Genomic DNA, 19,148 nt, shown 5'->3' with positions numbered 1-19,148 from the left:
AAAATTAGTACATTTACAGCATGAGGAAAAATATTCTTTTTATTTTGCAGCTTGTTTTCTTTTAGTTCTGTTCTGGACACTGTGTTACTTAGACCCAAAGAAAAGAATGATGTAGAATATTATAGTGAAACTCAAGAGCTGCTGAGGACAGAAATCGTTAATCCTCTGAGAATGTAAGTAGAAGATAGTTATTTTTGCCTTTAGGTGGTATCCTAGGTGCTGTTTTTTGGTACAGTAATTAATTTATTCCCTGCTTTCCTTTAATGAGAAATGGGAGAGAATTAGTTCTCTCGATGATGTGTTAACATCTTTTTTAACTTTCAGTCCTTGTATTGTCTTTTTTTTTTTTAAAGAAGATTTCTGTTCAGTCTTTGTTGCTACTTTTATTTATTTATTTTTTAATTTTTATTTTATTTATTTAATTATTTTTTGGCTGTGTTGGGTCTTCATTGCTGCACATGGGCTTTCTCTAGTTGTGGTGAGCAGGGACTACTCTTTGTTGCGGTGCACGAGCTTCTCATTGCGGTGGCTTCTCTTGTTGTGGAGCACAGGCTCTAGGTGCATGGGCCTCAGTAGTTGCGGGGTGTGGGCTCAGCAGTTGCAGTGCGCGGGCTCTAGGGTGCATGGGCTTCAGTAGTTTCAGTGCACGGGCTCAGTAGTTATGGCTCGCCGGCTCTAGAGCACAGGCTCAGTAGTTGTGGCGCACGGGCTTAGTTGCTCCGTGGCATGTGGGATCTTCCCGGACCGGGGATCGAGCCTGTGACCCCTGCATTGGCAGGAGGATCCTTAACCACTGCACCACCAGGGAAGTCCTGTTGTACTGTCTTTACTTCTTTAACAGTTTAAATCTGGCCAAGGTGTAGCACATAGTGTATGCCATGAAATGATTAAACCATTTTGGTAGAGTGTACTACAATTCAGCAATTACAGTAGGTTTATAAAAGCTGATATAAGGTATTTGGGATTCTTACCTTCTCCAGTACTACCCCTAATGTAATCATGCTTATTAGTTTAATCGGTATGATCTGGCTTCTTAAACTTAATTTTATCTGAATGAATAGCAGCAAGGGAAATTTTTATTTATAGAGTAGCAAGTATTTAATAGTTTTATGTTAGAAACACATGAGATGTATTTTATTAACACATTTCTTGGTTAAAGGAAGATATTTAGGCCTCCCTCCACCTCTCTTAAAAAGGTGATGTTTTTGATTTTCTCCTAGTTTAAGAATTATAAGTATGTCTTTCTTTGGCCACAAGAAGCAATTTGTAATGGTATAAGTACAAGACATCTAGTAAGGACTTTTGTTAAGTGGTAGGAGGAATGTGTGATAATGTCACAGTATAAAATTTAAACTATGAAGAGTCAGGGCCATAGATCACAAATCTGTTCTTTTAGGAATATAGGGAGCAAACTATGTAATTTAGAGTCCATATTAAGATAAATTTAAATTTTGTGACATACTTTTATTATTTAACAATTAAAATAAAAAATAGTTTGATACAAGATTTTGACCCCAAAATGCAGAACACTGAAATATAATGAGCATTCAGAATGACCTACTATATAACATGACTAGGAAAGTATATTATAGGTGAATAAATTTCCCACTTGTATCTTTTGTTTTCTTTGAATTCTGTAATGATGAAAATAACTGTAGTTTTTACCCCCTTAAGATAATTATGAATCTTGAGTTTTACATCAATTATATTGTATTATATTTGTATAAATGCAAAATTTAAACATACTGTCTATTTTCCCCCCAAGTGATTGATACTAGAACAAGACAGATTAAATCCAAAACTCTAAGGCATGTTACCACTTCCTTCTTTCCTTCCAAACACCATAAGTCCGTTAATAAACGTTCTTTGAATACTGTTGTCCAACCAGTTAAGAATCATGGTTTGTCAGACTTTGTCACCCTGTCCACAACAAGAAACTTGTCAGATGCCCTGTTTTGATCAAGATTCCCTGTGTCTGCAGCAGTCATATCTAGATTATAGCTGACTGGTTTTACTTGGTACTGAAACACGTGCTTTCTCCATTTCAAGCTTCTCGCAGGCAGAGACCCTGTTTTTTCACCTTATTCATTTTTGTATTCCCAGTGACTGAAAGGTTAGATTACTATGTAAGTGGTAGATGCTCAATATATGTTGGCTGCAAAGAGCTAATGAGTGAGTGAGTAGCCGATATGAAAAATGGATATAAGATTAGGTGGTTCTGACTTGCTCTTATGAAGCCCATGGTGGCCTCTAAGCTGTCTTCTGAAGCCATTTTTAGAATTAGAATTTTGTCAAGGATTGACAGGAAGCTTATTGAATGTATCCTGTATTCAGAGAAAGATAAGAGAAAATGTCATAATTACGATGATTGGTTTGATTGCAGATTTTAGAATTTCAGTTCCTTTTCCATCCCCCTTGGTAGCTATTCATCCTTTAGTACAACATTAAAAGGATTCTTTCTCAAAATTGTATATTCTGTTTTGTAAAGTACACGTTTTAATTCCTTAAGTAAAATAGTATTAAAAAAACAGCCATCATAAATTAAAAATATTTTTTCTTTTATTAGTATATGATAGTTATTTTTAGGTTATCATAGTATCTGGGATAACTCTGATTATAGATTAAAAAATTTTCAAACCTCAAGAAGAAGCTTATAATTGTATTTTCTGAAATACTTATTAAGCTTACTAATTTATGACACACTGGAGTTATATAAGAAATATTTGATTATCAAAATGTGTTATGTTCATTGTAAGCCAACTGTCCTTCAATAAAAAATGTGTTATATTAATTTAATATATATGCTAATATTAATTAATAGTTTTTTACTAACATAGATATGGATACGTATGTGCAACAAAGATTATGAAACTGAGGAAAATACTTGAAAAAGTTGAGGCTGCATCAGGATTTACCTCTGAAGAAAAAGGTGACTGTTTTAATTTATAGGATATGCATTAAAAATAACTTGAAAGCATAAATGCTAAATTGTTGGCTGAAATGTTATATCTGTGTAGTTTTGGGGATTATATTTTAAAATATAATTTTTTTCTATGTGATGTACAATTTTCTTCTCTTTTGTAAATGCTTTCGCTCTTCTAAAAGTGAGTGATATGTAGAATAATGAACCCCTTTAAGAAGCTGGCTGGTTTTAGTATATTATGAATAAATAAGGAGATCTTTCCATCCAGCAATGATATTCGGAGTTGTTTTCTTTTCAGGGGTGAAGAGTTGCACTGAGTCATCCACATTTCTCACTTAGCTTTCCTTGTTATAAAGGGAGTTACAAATGGCTGATTAGGATTAAGTTTATGGTTAGAGACAGTGTTTTAATCTATTCATAGCTAATGAATTTACTCAGAGATTCAACTCCTGACTTTGAATGTATTAACAGCATATTGTAACTAGCTATAATATTTACAGACTTGATAATTATTTAAATAGCAGGAAAAAATAAGGTCATATGTCAGGTTTTATTACACTTATCTTAAGCCCCCCCCAAAGAAATTAAAATTATTTCCCTATATGTGAATTATTATACCCTTTGAAATATAATAAAGTTATAACAAAATTGGCACGTAATACTTTATCATATCATTTAAATATCCTTTGTAGTTTGTTGTTAGGAAAACTTGAGAACTATGCTTTTAATTGAAATAATACTGATTATGAAATTGAATTCTGTATAGGAATATGACTGTTATAAAGAAAAAATAGAATGATTTAAAAATCTTGTCTGTGACTTATTTGATTTTTTATTTTCTCCTAGATCCTGAAGAATTCTTGAATATCCTGTTTCATCATATTTTAAGGGTAGAACCATTGTTAAAAATAAGGTAATTTTAAACTGTTACAGAAGCATTGGAAAAATAGACAATCCTCATATCCACTGCCATCATTCAGTAGAAATGATTTCCTTAATGATTACTTAATATTGTATTTATTTAGCGATCTTAATATGTTAGGTTCCTGCAATGCAAATTAATTTAAATCATTATCTTTGCCATAGTATCATACTTAACTTGAAGAACAAATCCAGTGTAAATTTGTGCTTCTAATTTTAACCCCAGTAATAAGCACTATTGCAAATCGTTTTCTTATAAAACTGTTTATAAATATTTTTGTAATTTAAATTAATGAATCCTTTTAAGAGAATATTATTCAAACTCAATCAAACACTGTGGGAGCACTGTTTTTGACGACCCATTAGTCAAAGAATTAATTTAGCCCTAATTAGCTCTCTTGTTCTCAGTTTTATAACTTGGTCATCTTTCCCCCCATCTTTAATGAAAGCCTTGAATCTAATGCAGTGAAGTTCTTAGTGAGATGTTCTAAATCGATGAACTTTCCAGATTGAATGCTGGGCCTTTTTACATTTTAGTCTGGGTTTCTTTGTTGAAAAATCTTGCTTATATACTATTTACTTCCCTAAAAGCTAATCACAGACAAGTATTCTTACTCATCTCAGTGTCTTAAGTGATGTTCTTTGATGTCAGTGTTGAATTGATGAGTAAGAAGGACGGAGGGAAGGGTGGACAGTACTGCAGTTATAGCTTGATATTGTTTTGGAAGTTCTAGCTAATGAAATAAGATAAGATATATTTATTATCTATTCAAATAAGGTCATACCTATATGTACACCCAGAAAATCCTAGAGAATTGTTTAGAAACTACTAGTATTAACACAAGAATTTGTAATTTGACCATGCAGGAAAAAACCATGGAGAAATCAGTCATATTCCAGTATTCCCACTAGCAAATATGAAAAAGGGATAGTTTCATACTTCATGAAAGTATAAAATGCTAAGAAATCAATTTTACTGAGATAGGTTTTTAAAGAAGACTTGCACAGAGCTAAAAGGTGATGTAATTAATTAGTGAGAAAGATTGTGTTCCAGGTAGGAAGAGTAAATAACTTAAAGATGTTAATGTGGGCTTCCCTGGTGGCGCAGTGGTTGGGAGTCCACCTGTCGATGCAGGGGACACGGGTTCATGCCCCGGTCCGGGAGGATCCCGCATGCCACAGAGCGGCTGGGCCTGTGGGCCATGGCCACTGGGCCTGTGCGTCCGGAGCCTGTGCTCCGCAATGGGAGAGGCCACGGCAGTGAGAGGCCCGCATACCGAAAAAAAAAAAAAAAAAAAAGATGTTAATGTTTACAAAATAACTTGTACATAATCAAGATCTTAACTTTTTTTTTTCCTTTGGAACTTAGTAAAATGATTTTAGAATTCTCTACAAGATGAAATGGGTGAAAACATTGCAGTTTTGTTTTTTTTTAAAGAATTCTATTATAAGCTATAAAGACAAAACAACAGACATTTAAAACCGTGTGATACTGGTATACAATTAGAAATTGGTTAGATAGAATTGAATAGAAAGCCCAGATATAGAATTAACTATATGTGGTATTTCAGTATTTTATAAGCCGACCTTCAAAAACAAAGGAGGAAGGAAATATATATTGAATACATGATGTAGGAAATCTGCCAGGCAATTTGGGAGGAAAAAAATCACTTCTGTTTTTCATCTTGAAGAGATAAATTTCAGATGATTAAAACAGTTTTCATTCTTTTTTTTCATAGCCCAACACACCTTGGGTTGTAATACACTCCTGGTATGTTACATAGGATGAATACTGCAGTGCACAGGATGTACATAGGATGAATACTCCAGTGATTCTCAGAGTGGGTGAAGAAGGGTCAGTCACATATAGGAATATGTCTGTGTCTGGAGGGCTTGTGGAGTTTGAAGAGGGCCCTGGGAGGCTCTGCCTCTCCTCCCCATTCAGCAGCCTCTTCATATTGAGAATCACTAGTTTGAAGATTATAAAAAGATTTAAAAAAATACTTTAAAAGTTAGCAGTTTTTTCCCAAGTGTCATTCTTCCCCTCCATGAGCCTGTCTTCCTGACTGAAGGAGCGTCAGCTGATGCAACAAATAGGAGGATGAGTACCTTAAAACCTTGAAATAGTAAAATAGTCTAAAAGAGTCTATTCTAAAATGATATTCTTAATATGAATATTCTTAAATAGTTTAAGAGAAAAAGAAGGACTTAGATACCTATGGAGGATAAATGCAGATTTGATAACAAAGAAAAATAAATAAAAATAAAACTCCCCCAAATAGAATAAAAACTATATATGTAGTTATATATATATAGCCATATATGTATATACGGCTGGGAGAGGGTACCTCACTGAATGCAGTACGCACAGCTAAAGAGAGAATTGCTTACTTGAAAGATAGATCTGAAGAAATTACCCAGAATGTAGCCCAAAGCGATAAAGAGTTAGAAAACAAGAAAGAGGAGATAAGAGACATGGAAGACAAATTCTAATTGTCATTGTAGGAGGAGACACTAGAGAGAATAGGGAAGAAGCAATATTTCAAGAGATAATAGCTGAAGATTTTTTGGAATTTTTGACAGACTTAAATTCTAAGAATAAAGCTGCACAAAATTCCTGAGCTGGAAGAACCAAGACTAAATTACCAGTCAAAGACTTATTACAGGGTGTACTTTAATAACATAAAACTGAATTTAGAATAAAGGAGTGGTATGCAAGAAACAAGAAAGCCAAACAAGAAATTGGTAAATGTGGGTAAGTCAAGCCTTCATACTTAAAACAATAGCAACGATGGTAGTAGTAATAATAATGACTGTGTATGGGGTGCTAAGGTGAAGCTAAAGTCATAGCCACTAATGAGAGAGGCTAGTGGATGGAGGTAAAGCATTACAAGAAAAATAATGGAATAAGATCAGCATCAGGAAGCAAATATAAGGGAATATTCACGTTGTATTACTGAGTACCTCTCATTATAGAACAATAGAACTGGTGATTCTTATTACATGGGTATGCTATATTCCATAGTACTAGATAATCCAGAATCTGTAAAAAATTTTAGTTGACTACCCATTATGGTCTGTGTTACAAAGGTAGATAGACCAATATTATGCAAACCCATGGATACTTTTTATCTTCTCTGTAGACGTCTGTTTTCTTTTAAGGTTAATACAACATTTGTACCCTTCTGCTCTTAGATGTTTTTTGTGATAAACAGCAATGTAAATTTCATGGTTTTGTACAACAGCACCGGTTTTGTTGTGATTCTTTTATATGTGTGTCTTAATGCCCAGCTAATTACCCTAGGATATTAGCCTTCTAAAACTTTAGTTATGAGGTTTGAGTGGTTGCTGCCCCCCTCACCCCCTCCAGTTTTTCCATCCCAGTATCCCAAAGCTGTTGGTATTACATCCTCATTTCTGGTTCCCGTCTCTTGTGTTTGCCACTCCGTGCTCCCTCCACTATTATTATTATTTTTTCCCATCAGTATTATTATTTCTAATTTTTGCAACTACTGACCTCTACTACTTTCTGCTTTCTTAGCTTCCAGTCTTATTTTCTCTGTTACCTATTAATTTTTTTAAAATGCTTTTTGGCTTTTTTTAATGGCTTTTTTTGGTAATGCTTTTTTGCTTTTTGGCCAGAAAAATGCTGGCCTTTTATTGTCATCAGTAACCAATTAAAATATTGGTACAGCATTAACCTTCAGGTGTTTTGGTTATCATTTTTTTTCTTTTTTTGTTGTAGCTTCTCAAGAATCTTTGCTTTGTTACCAAATAAGTTGTGTTTATTTCAGGATATAAGTTGCTTTGGGAAACTGAGGGTTTCTGAGGTTGGCCTCTCAATAACTGAGATTTTATTATGAAATCTATGTTAATATTTTTCCCTAAAAATCTTGAACTGTACTTGTAAATCTGATTATAAACAGTCTGATTCTATATGCAGAAATTCTGCTAAAAAGGGTAAATAGTAAATTGAAAGATTATTGATTCTTTTAGTAGAGTTAGTTTTGAATTTTCATGCATTCTGAAGTAAAATATTTAGAAGGGAAAATGTTCAATATAAGGGTAACACTGTGATTGGCATATAGTGGGCCCTAACTTGGTGTTTGTTGAATAAATGAGTGACCATCTAAAGAGACAGCATGCTTTAGTGCAAAGAATAGTAAGCAGTTGTTAGGACACCTGGGTTTTATACCTGGCTCTGATTTTGAGTTACTGGGAAGGATTATCCTTCCCCAGATCTCAGGGCCTTCATTTTAGAAATGAAAAGTTGCATCTGGAAGGTCTCTCAGGGTCTGTCCCATTCAGGCATGTACAAATTAACTTTCCTGTTTCAAGCATTAAATGCAGTTTGCTCCTTTCTAGCTTCGGCAGTTAAGTTGAACCAAGTGATGTTAGCTTCTGGTTTTTATTGTTCACACAGTGCTTCTTGACTGTGGATGTTATTGCATTATTTTTCTTCTAATCACTAAGGCAACTTTTCAGTATGAGAACTTAAACAAGAAATCATTTGCAAGGTCTTATGCATAAGTACATTTAATTATTTTATCTAAGTGATTGCCTCTGTTGTTCTGAGTGTCAGAGTTGCACCATCGGTTCCTGTTCTCAACAGTTTTTCTGTTCTCAAATGCCTCTGGAACCACTTCACTTTTTGATGCATTTCATAAATAAATTATCTGCCTTTTTTCTGCATATTTTTAGATCAGCAGGTCAAAAAGTTCAAGATTGTTACTTCTATCAAATTTTTATGGAAAAAAATGAGAAAGTTGGAGTTCCTACAATTCAGCAATTATTAGAATGGTCTTTTATCAACAGCAACCTGAAATTTGCTGAGGTTAGTGTTAATTACTTATTGTATTTTTTATGCAAGTCATTAGGGTTCTCCAGACAACTATAGCTTCTATAACTATTACTTTTAACCCACTGAGAATAGTTAGGAACACAAATTGTTAACAAAACACAAATTTAAAAAAAATATGCCGTGCTTCAACTTTGTCCATGTAGAAAATACCTTAGAATTGATTGAACTTTTTAAATTTTTGGTGCCATAGAAAATATCCTTCTAATTTGTAACTTGAAAACTTTTAAGTAGCTTAAAGCAAAGAAGATTTGTGTTTTTTTGTTGTTCTTGTCCTTTCACCCAGCTTAACATTTTACCCAATTAAAAATGTTTCCCAAGCATATTATCCAAATATATCAAAAAAAATGTTTACTTTTCCTCCTTCAATAAAAGACAAAATTCACTTACTGTAAATGAACAAGTGATTTAAATTACTTTTCTTTTACTGTTTACTGAGTATCTTCATGATCTTAGTGGTACATGCTTGTGGTTCGTTTTCATTGTATCCATCTCTGAAGGAATGTTCTGGTAAAACCTTAACAGCTACCATTATTTATTTGTTGAAATATAAGGAATAGTGTCCTTCAGGTTTTTCCAAAGCCTTTTAAAAATATAAACCCAAAGTAGATGACTCTGCATGATCATCGTATTATTTGAGACCCAAGGTTGTTGAACTGCCTGACTTCCGTGTCCATGTGTCCATAGATCTTGGACTACTTGAGGCTTGTGGCTCCTTGGTGCTCTGCCTTCACAGTCCATTTCACATGTGGATCCCATCTGTGAACACGGAGTAGCCATCCATATTATGGTGGAACCACTGCTTGGTCTGACAACCACGACTATTTCAGGGAAATTTTTTTTCAGCGTTTTGATTCTAAAATTATGTATCTTTTTTTTAGGCACCATCATGTCTGATTATTCAGATGCCTCGATTTGGAAAAGACTTTAAACTATTTAAAAAAATTTTTCCTTCTCTGGAATTAAATATAACAGATTTACTTGAAGACAGTAAGTATAAGATTTTTTAGTTTGTTTTTCAGAAATAGTCTGTCAGGTCATTCACATTAATTGTGAATAAGAGTCTTAACAGGATAACGAGTTTTCTAAAGGACAATTTGGTATCTGAAGAGCCTGGAAATACTACACTAAAATTTATTCTGAAAAAATAATCAGACATGTAAATCAATATTTCATATGTAAATATGTTTATGAGTAAGAAATTAGAAGCACTCTATATGTTAATGAGAGTAGTTAAGTGAATTATGGTGTATCTCTACAACAAAGCTACTGCCATTAAAATTCATGTTTTTGAAGACCAATGTTATATGAAAGTGGTCATGATGTAATGTTAAGTGAAAAGGAGAGTATGCTGATATTTTCTATAAGAGGAGCTACACACACACACACACACACACACACACGCCGAGTTATATGAGTGTGCAGATATAAAATTATCTGAGAAAATTCACAGTAGTATTGACAGTGGTTATCTCTTGCTAACTGAAATTGTAGATGCTCTCGGTTTTCTTATTTATACTCTCTTGTATCTTTGCATATTCATCAATAGAAATTTTATAATCAGGGGAAACACTCTAGAATATATTATTTTTTAAAAATTGTCATTTGGTCAGAGAAAATGTCTTTAAAGATATCCTGAATCCAAGAAAATCCAATAAGCTTATGGGGATGGGGAGGGGTGGACTTTACTGAGTCCATGAGCATTATCCTTTTTAAAGCTTAACTTTTCTTTTTAATCTTTTTAATGAAAGAATGCATTTTTAAAGACCCCTTAACTCCCCGCCACCCCCAACGTTTTCAGCCCCTAGGCAGTGCCGGATATGTGGAGGGCTCGCAATGTACGAGTGTAGAGAATGCTACGATGACCCTGACATCTCAGCTGGAAAAATCAAGCAGTTTTGTAAAACCTGCAACACTCAAGTAAGTTTGACTTCACTTAATGGCTATTCTCTTAATAAACAGTGAATCATTTGTAGTTTAAACAAATTTCAGGTTTTGAAAAATTTTCAGAATCATAATTTAACTTTAAAAATTCCATAATTAAATGGTATTGTTTATGCCTCCTCTGTTTATTTGATGGACTTCTGTCAGGTACTCAGTTGCTTTTTGTGAGGATGTATTCAATTAGAGTCAGTGGCATTCATTCCCTTCAAACACTGAGTTCAGCTTCTTAATGGCATTCTCTTCATGTTCCCTTTCAGGTCCACCTTCATCCCAAGAGGCTGAATCATAAATATAACCCAGTGTCACTTCCCAAAGATTTACCTGACTGGGACTGGAGACACGGCTGCATCCCCTGTCAGAATATGGAGTTATTTGCTGTCCTCTGCATAGAAACAAGCCACTATGTCGCTTTTGTGAAGTACGGGAAAGACGACTCCGCCTGGCTCTTCTTTGACAGCATGGCCGATCGGGATGGTACTTTCCAGACCTTTTCTACATGTGGCGACATTTGAGTTTGTAGTGGGATAACCATAGTGGGCTAGCCTGGTCTGAGTAATAAAAAGTTGGGAAAAGCCGTTCAGGAATATCTTGGTGACATAGTCCAAAATCTTGAAATGCATTAACAGCCCTGCTACTAAACTAAGGGATAATATTGTTGTGATATTTTGACATGCATAGAGTCTTTAAAAAAAAAGAAAAGAAAAAGGAACCAGAAATTTCTTTCTTTAGGGCTGAAAGGTTTTATTTTCAGCTTTGTTGTCTTTGACTTTCATGCTTCTCTTATTTTCTGTACCATAGTCACCATTTCCAAAATACCAAGCTCTCAGGGAGGTACTTTACATCATTATACCTAAATCCTTGCAAGATGGGAATGATTCCTATTTTTCTCTTACTAAAGCTGAGATTTAAGGTGCCTAAGGTCTCAGAGCTTGTATTTATTTAATTCAGTCTTTCTGACCTCAGTGCTTATGTTTTTTCTGTTGTCTTCTAGATGACAAAGCTAAGAATAGAAGTAAATGTCTTCTTTGGAAAAATAAGCTTATTCTGTGTGTAATGTGTCTTCCTTAAGTGGGGAATATACTGCACCTTCTAGGCTGTTTTCTAGGATGTTTAGTCATTATTTAACAAATACCTAATGAGTGCATGTGAAGTGCCTGGGGCTCTAGAAGCCTTCAAAAACGAAACAGTTGTCAAAACAGCTGTACTTCTGCTTGTATAGAGTTTACAGATTAGGACTGGTCCTAGGCAATGTTGTGAAGTATGACTTACACGTTCCTCCAGTTCTCTGATACCCCATTTTTCCTTTAGTCACTCTCACGCTCCAGACCCCGAGTCTTCTGGTGTGGCCCTCTGGTGACCTAGGACGCCACCTTGTGGCAGCCTCTTGATCAGATGCCCAAGGTTTCTCAACGTTTTCTCAGCTCTCAGACGGTTGAGGGATATAGCACAGCCCCAACTGTAAATAGGTCCTTACGCCAGTTAAAATTTGCATGTAGCCATGTAACTCAAAAGCACAAGGGTTCCAGGCATTTTTAGAAAAGCCACTGGGAGGCTAAAGCCTTTCCTGGAATCCCTAAGACCACGCCTCATAGCATCTTCATTCAGTCTAACTAAATGTAGAACAAAACCTTGCAAGAATCACACAAATACATATTTTAAATTTAGCGGAATAAAATGGTATTCATTTTACTAGATCTGCCCTAAACTGGACAGGCTCATGGTAAAGCAAATAGGGAGGGGTGCTTGTGTCTGGGAAGGGATTTGGGAATGTAAAGAGTTGAATGTGTGTGCGTATGTGTATGTAACATTATTCCGATTGAATACACAGAGAAGCCTGGGAAGTAGGTTTTGGACTTTGCTCAGGATATGTGTCCTTTTATCAATAGTATTCACTGTTGGTCCCGGAATCCTTTCAGAAACCAAGAAATGAGACTCTGTCAGGAGTTAACAAGAGGATTTAACTTCTAGAAACCAGAAGTAAAATAAGGTCTTTCAGGTCCTGGGAATTAGCCTTAACTAAATTATGGAATTGTAAAATTACTTTGGTGGGGCAGGACAGCAAAAGGGTTTAGAACTTGCCTGCTCTAAATACAGCTCTTCCTCTTTTCCATAGGTGGTCAGAATGGCTTCAACATTCCTCAGGTTACCCCATGCCCAGAAGTAGGAGAGTACTTAAAAATGTCTCTAGAAGATCTGCATTCCTTGGACTCCAGAAGAATCCAAGGCTGTGCACGAAGACTTCTTTGTGATGCATACATGTGCATGTACCAGAGCCCAACAATGAGTTTGTACAAATAAACGGGGTCATCTGGACAGGTGCAGAAACCCAATGCACAATTTTAATGTTGCATTTCACGCGAGCTGGCAGATTTGTTCAACGTCCATTGCCGGCAATGGATGTCTTTGTGGTGATGATCCTTCAGAAGAGGATTCCTGCGTTTAAAAACAAATTGCTTTTGTGTTACTAAAGTATTTAATAAGAAGCATTTTGCACTCTAGAAAGTATGTTTGTGTTGGTTTTTTAAGATGCCTAAATGAAGTTATTAATACCTGAAGCTTTAAGTTAAGTGCATTGATCATAAGATATTTTTGGAAGCATAAAATTTTAATTGTGACAGTTTAAAACCTCTTTTAGTCCATTGAGAATGTAAATAAATGTGTCTTCTTTATGGACCAAGGATATGAAATCATTTTTCCCTTGTAGCTGATGGTTGCCTTGAGGAGGATATATTTTGGTTTTATTAAGAGTCTACTTTCAATCCAGTTGTTAAAGTTGTACTGAGTTTGATTTGTTAATTCTTCCCTGTATAGTGCTGATTCCTGCATGTCTGAAATCTGCTGAGTTTCTGTGTTTCTGCAGTAGTGGTCAGAAAAGTATTTAAATTCCCTTAGTGGTGTTTTCTATTTGTTCTGGTTTTGAGATAAATGAGTGATTTTGTCATAAAATGTCCATTTTTGATGTAGTTTTCCTGGAGGATTAACGTATACAGCAATTGAAGCTCTAAATTCATAGTAGTAACTGTCAGCTAACAGCTTTTTTTTTAAGGCTCTCTATTTTATGCAACAGGGCACAGTAAGTTTTATTAAAGCGTTGGGGTGATAAATATATTCCTACACAAATATATATGGTTCATAAGAAAATTAATTTGGCATATAGAATCACTCATTAAAATTTCCCTGAAGAGATGTATTGGATATCTAAACCTCTACTATTTTAGATAAGACTGTCCAGAACTTAGATCAGTACCTGCATTAAATTCCATCTGATTTCCCTTGAGATAATGACAATTACGAATCAGATATTTTATTGAAATGTTAGCAGCAGCTTTGCCTTCCTCCTGATTAGATAAGTAGAAGATGGGTGTTTCTGTAGCTAATATCCGTAGTATGTATCTGTTGTAGACTAGAAGCATTGGCTGTAAATGTAAGTGCTGTGGGATGTGTTGTATGGCGTCATCGTCTCTCTGGAATGACTTCCCAACCACGTGGAAAGGCAGAGGCTGTCACGTGTGTCTAGCATATGACTTCATAAAACATTGAATGTCCAAAAAAAGGGAAAGAATCCTTGCAAACCCTGCAATTGTTTCTTTTTCAAGTCACGTTTACTTTTTGGTTCTGTCATTCCATTTTCCTAATATTTATTAGCTTTATAAATCATAATAAGGTACAAAAAGTTCTTTCATCTTGTGATTTTTTCAGTTTTGGAATGAAGAAGTCCGCAACTTGTGTGTGAAGTTTTGCTCAGTGCCTGGGTGGGGGGTGAGATGGTTTCTAGATCGGGGGGACGGGGGTGACCCCGCCCTGTCACCCCGGGGCAGGTGAGGAGCATGGGACGCAGGATGTCTGCGGTCCCATCCAGTCCTGACCTTCCGCAAGTCCAGTCACCGCATGATCAATACGTGCTGGGGAGTAAATGGATGAAGGAGCTTATCAATGTGATTTTAAAAGGCTGTCTGGAGGAGTGACTAGGACTCTATATCTGGGTACGACTGGATTTAACACTTAAAAAAGAGAAGACGGTGCCTTTCCTGTAAAAATTACAACAAAGTACAAGTTGAGGAAGCTCTGTCGTGCCCAGCCCCTCGCGGCCAAAGACTTGAAGAGGATTTGCAAGGGCGCATGTGCCGTGTCCCGAGGTGGGTGGAGGCTCTTTCAAGTGGGAGGGGCCTCATCCATAAATGATTTCTAAGGACAGACTCTTCAAGCACTAGCTGAAGAATGCTGACAGTTCTTTTAGTATTAGCTGGGGAGGGAGCACCCAGTAAAGGGAGGCGGGGCCTGCTGTGGTGGTTCCTGCGGGGGCAGGGTCCTTTCCGGCCCTGGGTGTCCTCCCTGCCCCCCCCCCCCCACAGTCCTGTCTTGTTCCTGGTCCAGCAGAGGCCTGTGTGTCAGGTGGGCACAGGCAGGGCTGGGCTGTGTGGCACCAGTGGCCCGTGTGCCTGTTGATTTATTACTTTTCAGCCTTAAATTTTCTTTAATGTTTTCCTGTTGGCTTTTCAAATGTTTTTGTTATCCTTTCTTCCGTATCATATCTACAGTCAAGATGGCAATATAGTAGAATCATCTTATTTATAAAACAAGTCATGTTCCCCCACCTCCATTAAGTACACACGTGTAAGTGTGTGTGTGTTTGTGTGTGAGAATTTATATATGTGGGGTGGGGAGGGAGAGCAACCATGCCATAATGTGTTCAGTCCCTCCCTATCAGCTTTATGAAGGAGTTTGACTCCATCCACAAAAGAACGTTTTATAAGACTAGGGATACACATTGCAAACCAAGAGAAACAGTAACAAAACTCAATAACATATAGTTGTTACAGTTGCTAAGGATTATCTCCCTGGACTAGTTGAGGATTTTTATAATTCTTATTTGCCAAATGTTATAGGTAAATAACTTCTTTCTATCCCATGGATTCATTTATTATTATTTTTTTTTACATAATTCACATAATTCAGGAACAAGTGGAAGACACGGTAATTCTTATGGAACTTGCATTGTCATTCAAATTCCTGTTGTGTGAACATGGCACCTTCATAAATTCAGAGGCGTTACTGCCCTCCTCAGGTGGATCTCGATATCCAGCTAGATGATTTTGCATCTGTGTGGATGATCGCAGACAGAGATGTGAGTGGAGAATACAGAATGAGGCCTTAGCTGAGGGGCTGCCTGCCAACAAGTATTTCTTAGACACTTATAACCTAGGATTGTGTCAGAAGGAACATGAGACATGGTCCCTGCCCTCAAGCAGCTTACCACCTACTTCTAACAACAGAATGTCTGCTAAAGGCTGCTTAGCCTAAGTGTAAGGGTACCAGGTCGGGGGAAAGCTCTGGGATGCAGTGAGGTGTGACAGAAATAGTGGTGGACAAGGGGACAAGAGAGCTGGTGCTAGCCCTTTCTCTGTTGCTTGCTCTCTTAGTCTCGGGCAACATCTTGACTTCTCTGGGCCTTAGTGTCCTCCTCTATACAGCAAGAGGGTGGGACTATTGAATTTTATAGGAAAAAAAGACAAATTTCTGGGTCCCTGGCTATGCCCTCTGGATCTGACTCTTCACGAATGGGGTCTAAGAAATGTCAAAGGCCCAACCAGGTGACCCTGATGATTAGCCAGATTTGAAAAGCACTGAACTGAAAGATCTCGCAAATATATAATACCTTCTCTTTATGTGATTGTGTGATCATAGAATGTTATTGTGTTAATTACTCTACATTCACGTGGGTAATCGTATGTTTGTCATATTGTTTCTCTGTGTTTACATGTGAATTTATATAAGAAACGCATTTTAGTATCTATGCCTCAGCCCGCTGTTTCCTAGAGGTTTTAGCCATCTTTGGAACACACTTAAGACTTAAAGAGGACGTTGGATGTTATTTACCTGGCTATTTGCATTTCATTTAATTTCTTTAGGGGAAATTGAGGCTCTGGGAACCAAAGAAATGGAAAAACAAAATTCTTATGCAAAGTTAAAGAAAAAAATGTAAACTAACTAGCTGCTACTTTATAATGAAAACTTTAACCCTATATGAGAAGATTCTGGTCATAAAGTAAACTGTCCTTGTTAAAGTAGGGGGACTCTAAGGCTTATAATGAAGAAATAAAACCACCTTTTCTAGGGGTCAGTGATGTTAACACACCCACAATTCTCCTTCAGTGAAAATAATACTAGAATTTCCCAAGGCGAGTTGGGGTGGTGGAGGAGGGAAGGCCACCAGGTGTGGTACCCAGCCTGTGAAGGTGGGTTCTCTGCTCGCAGGCTTATGTCGCTGCTCAGAGACTGGGCTGCAGAGATCGAGGCTTCCTGCAGGGAGTCAGCACTGCATTGTCTAGTTTCCTTTCAGAAGCTTTACTGGAGGGAAAAGAGAGGAAAAAAGACTCTTCATCTTACTCTAAATCCTGGAACAGCCAAAGGGTCTTTCTTGAGTCAGAAAGTGGTGGTAAAAAGCTAACCAGCAAATATGGCCAAGGATAATGAAAAAGGGGGAAAGAAGGACATTCCTTCTTCCTGTTCACAATAAACATCAGTATTTGGAGCAGGTCACTCAAGAACCCCATTTGCTTTCCTGACTCTCTGTCTTGTCAGTGATGCCAGTTTTTTTCGCTGTATTTTAAAGTCCTTCTATAACACAGGTTGGAGGAAAGGCCAGGTATGGAGGGATCATCCTTGGGGGCATCGCAGTCTCAGATATAATTCTCTTGCACTTTTAAACCCTGTCCACTTTTGCTTTTCATTTTTTCAATAGAGATTGTGTTGGAGACTCAATTGTCCTTGGTTTTATTTTCTAAAATGGCCTATAGTACTTCAGAAAGTCATAGTATCCTGTCACAAACATTCATTTTAAAAAAAAATCCCATTTGGAACCTCCCAGGGAAGTCGTGGTATAGGAAATTGGTATAAAGGAGCACATTTTGTATTGCATTTCCCACATTTGGTATCTCGTTCAACATTTTTTTTTTTGGCCTGATGAACATTCTATATTTATGAAGACATTCTTTAAAAATAAAACCACATAAAATATCCCTTTACTATCAGATTGCTCTGATTTAGCCTTAATTTTGTTAAATTTTTTAGAGATGATTGAAGTGTAGCTGTGGAAAGAAATGTACTATATACTATTTCTGTATCATTAAAATTAAATTTGTATGGTTCCTTTTCCTTGATTTCTTTGGGGAAGGGTTTTGGGTTATGGGAAGACTAGAATTGAGTACAACTTCATAAGTTTTTGCAGTGGTGCCGGGAAAGAAGATTGCTTTAGGAAAATGCTGTACTGGGCACACCTATGTCTTCCTCAAGTCTCTGCCATCATCACGATTGTTTTAGAAACCCTTACAGACTTTTCCTGTTCTGGGAGACATGCCAGTGGCCTCTGGGTTGCCTCCTGACATCATGACTCCTTGTAGTTTCTTGAAGTAACTTGGTACCTCCAAGCTCTGATCCACCAGTCTCTAATCCAGCCAGAAGTTGTTCATCTCTAAACATGGGCACAAAGCTGTTGACTATAGAATAGTGTGTCCTGGTCCCTCACAGCTGCCAAGGAGGCAATTAAACACTTTACTTTTCTGTATAATCCAGAGACATGATTACATGATGCTATAGGACTGAAACTTTTACCTTCTTTTAGGTAACTGATATAACAAGACTTCTACAGGAATTACTACTTGGATTTTAAGTCACTTGTTATGCCAAGGTAAGAAAGCCAGAATGGTCTGAGTTGGCAATATTCATATGAATATAGAACCTTCAAGAACTTTCCTGTTTCAGAAATGCATAGCTGAATGACACATTCGTGATAATGTAACTTTGCCATTTTAACATCACTCAGATTTTCCTTTGTTCAGACTCAAGGGTTTTCATGCTTTTTCATAGATCCATTCTTTCTCTTTGTGGGTGTGTCAGTGAGACAGTGATAGTTTATATGCTTGTGTCCATCTGTGGATGTGGACAGTCAAAGCCAGACCTTGTTGGAGGCAGGCTACCCGGCTGGCAGAGGACCATGGCCTCTCTAGGCCTCTTCTCCTGGGTCCTGGCTCCCTGCTCCTTTCCTGACTTGCTGAGGCCTCTTGTCCCTCACTTTTCTGAGAAGGGCTGTGGTGCCTACAGCAGCAGTTCTCAATGCTGGCTGCACACTGAATTCACGGATGGAGGCTTTTAAGATAACTCATGCCTGTGCCCATCTGAACCCACTGGAGTCTGCAGATGGTGCTACCAAATGCAAGTTCCTGTGCCTGATGCACAGTAAGGCCAAACAAACCGAAACAGTTCAGAGCAGAGAAAGGTTTATTGCAGGGCCATGCAAGGACTGGTGGCTCGTGCCCAGAAAGCCCCCAACTCCTCAAAGAGTTTCAGCAAAGCACTTTTAAAGGCCAGGTGAGGGGGGAGGGTCCCAGGGTATGCGATCAGCTTGTGCACAGTTCTCTGATTGGTTGATGGTGAGGTAACAGGGTGGTGTCACAGGGGTTAACGTCATCAATCCATAGGTGCCAGAAGGTCTGGGGGCTACTG

At 37.1% G+C, this 19,148-nt stretch overlaps 1 protein-coding gene across 7 annotated transcripts in view; it reads left to right on the top strand.

The window, feature by feature from the left end:
* The window catches only part of CYLD (CYLD lysine 63 deubiquitinase), a 61,347-nt gene extending 43,553 nt beyond the window's left edge, over window positions 1-17,794 (top strand). For all 7 annotated transcript variants that reach the window (XM_081217532.1, XM_081217529.1, XM_081217527.1 and 4 more), the window contains 8 exons: window positions 51-173; window positions 2,838-2,929; window positions 3,770-3,836; window positions 8,546-8,678; window positions 9,584-9,692; window positions 10,504-10,622; window positions 10,904-11,120; window positions 12,760-17,794. In XM_081217532.1, coding sequence (XP_081073658.1) covers window positions 51-173; window positions 2,838-2,929; window positions 3,770-3,836; window positions 8,546-8,678; window positions 9,584-9,692; window positions 10,504-10,622; window positions 10,904-11,120; window positions 12,760-12,944 — 1,045 coding nt within the window. In that variant the 3' untranslated portion in view covers window positions 12,945-17,794. The remainder of the gene's footprint in view (window positions 1-50; window positions 174-2,837; window positions 2,930-3,769; window positions 3,837-8,545; window positions 8,679-9,583; window positions 9,693-10,503; window positions 10,623-10,903; window positions 11,121-12,759) is intronic.
* The last annotated feature ends 1,354 nt before the right edge of the window (window positions 17,795-19,148 follow it).

Source organism: Mesoplodon bidens, assembly GCF_964165515.1.
Source record: "Mesoplodon bidens genome assembly, chromosome: 18".
Taxonomy (NCBI): domain Eukaryota; kingdom Metazoa; phylum Chordata; class Mammalia; order Artiodactyla; family Ziphiidae; genus Mesoplodon; species Mesoplodon bidens.
The sequence above is the reverse complement of the archived record's forward strand: the minus strand, read 5'-3'. Positions and strand labels throughout refer to the sequence as shown.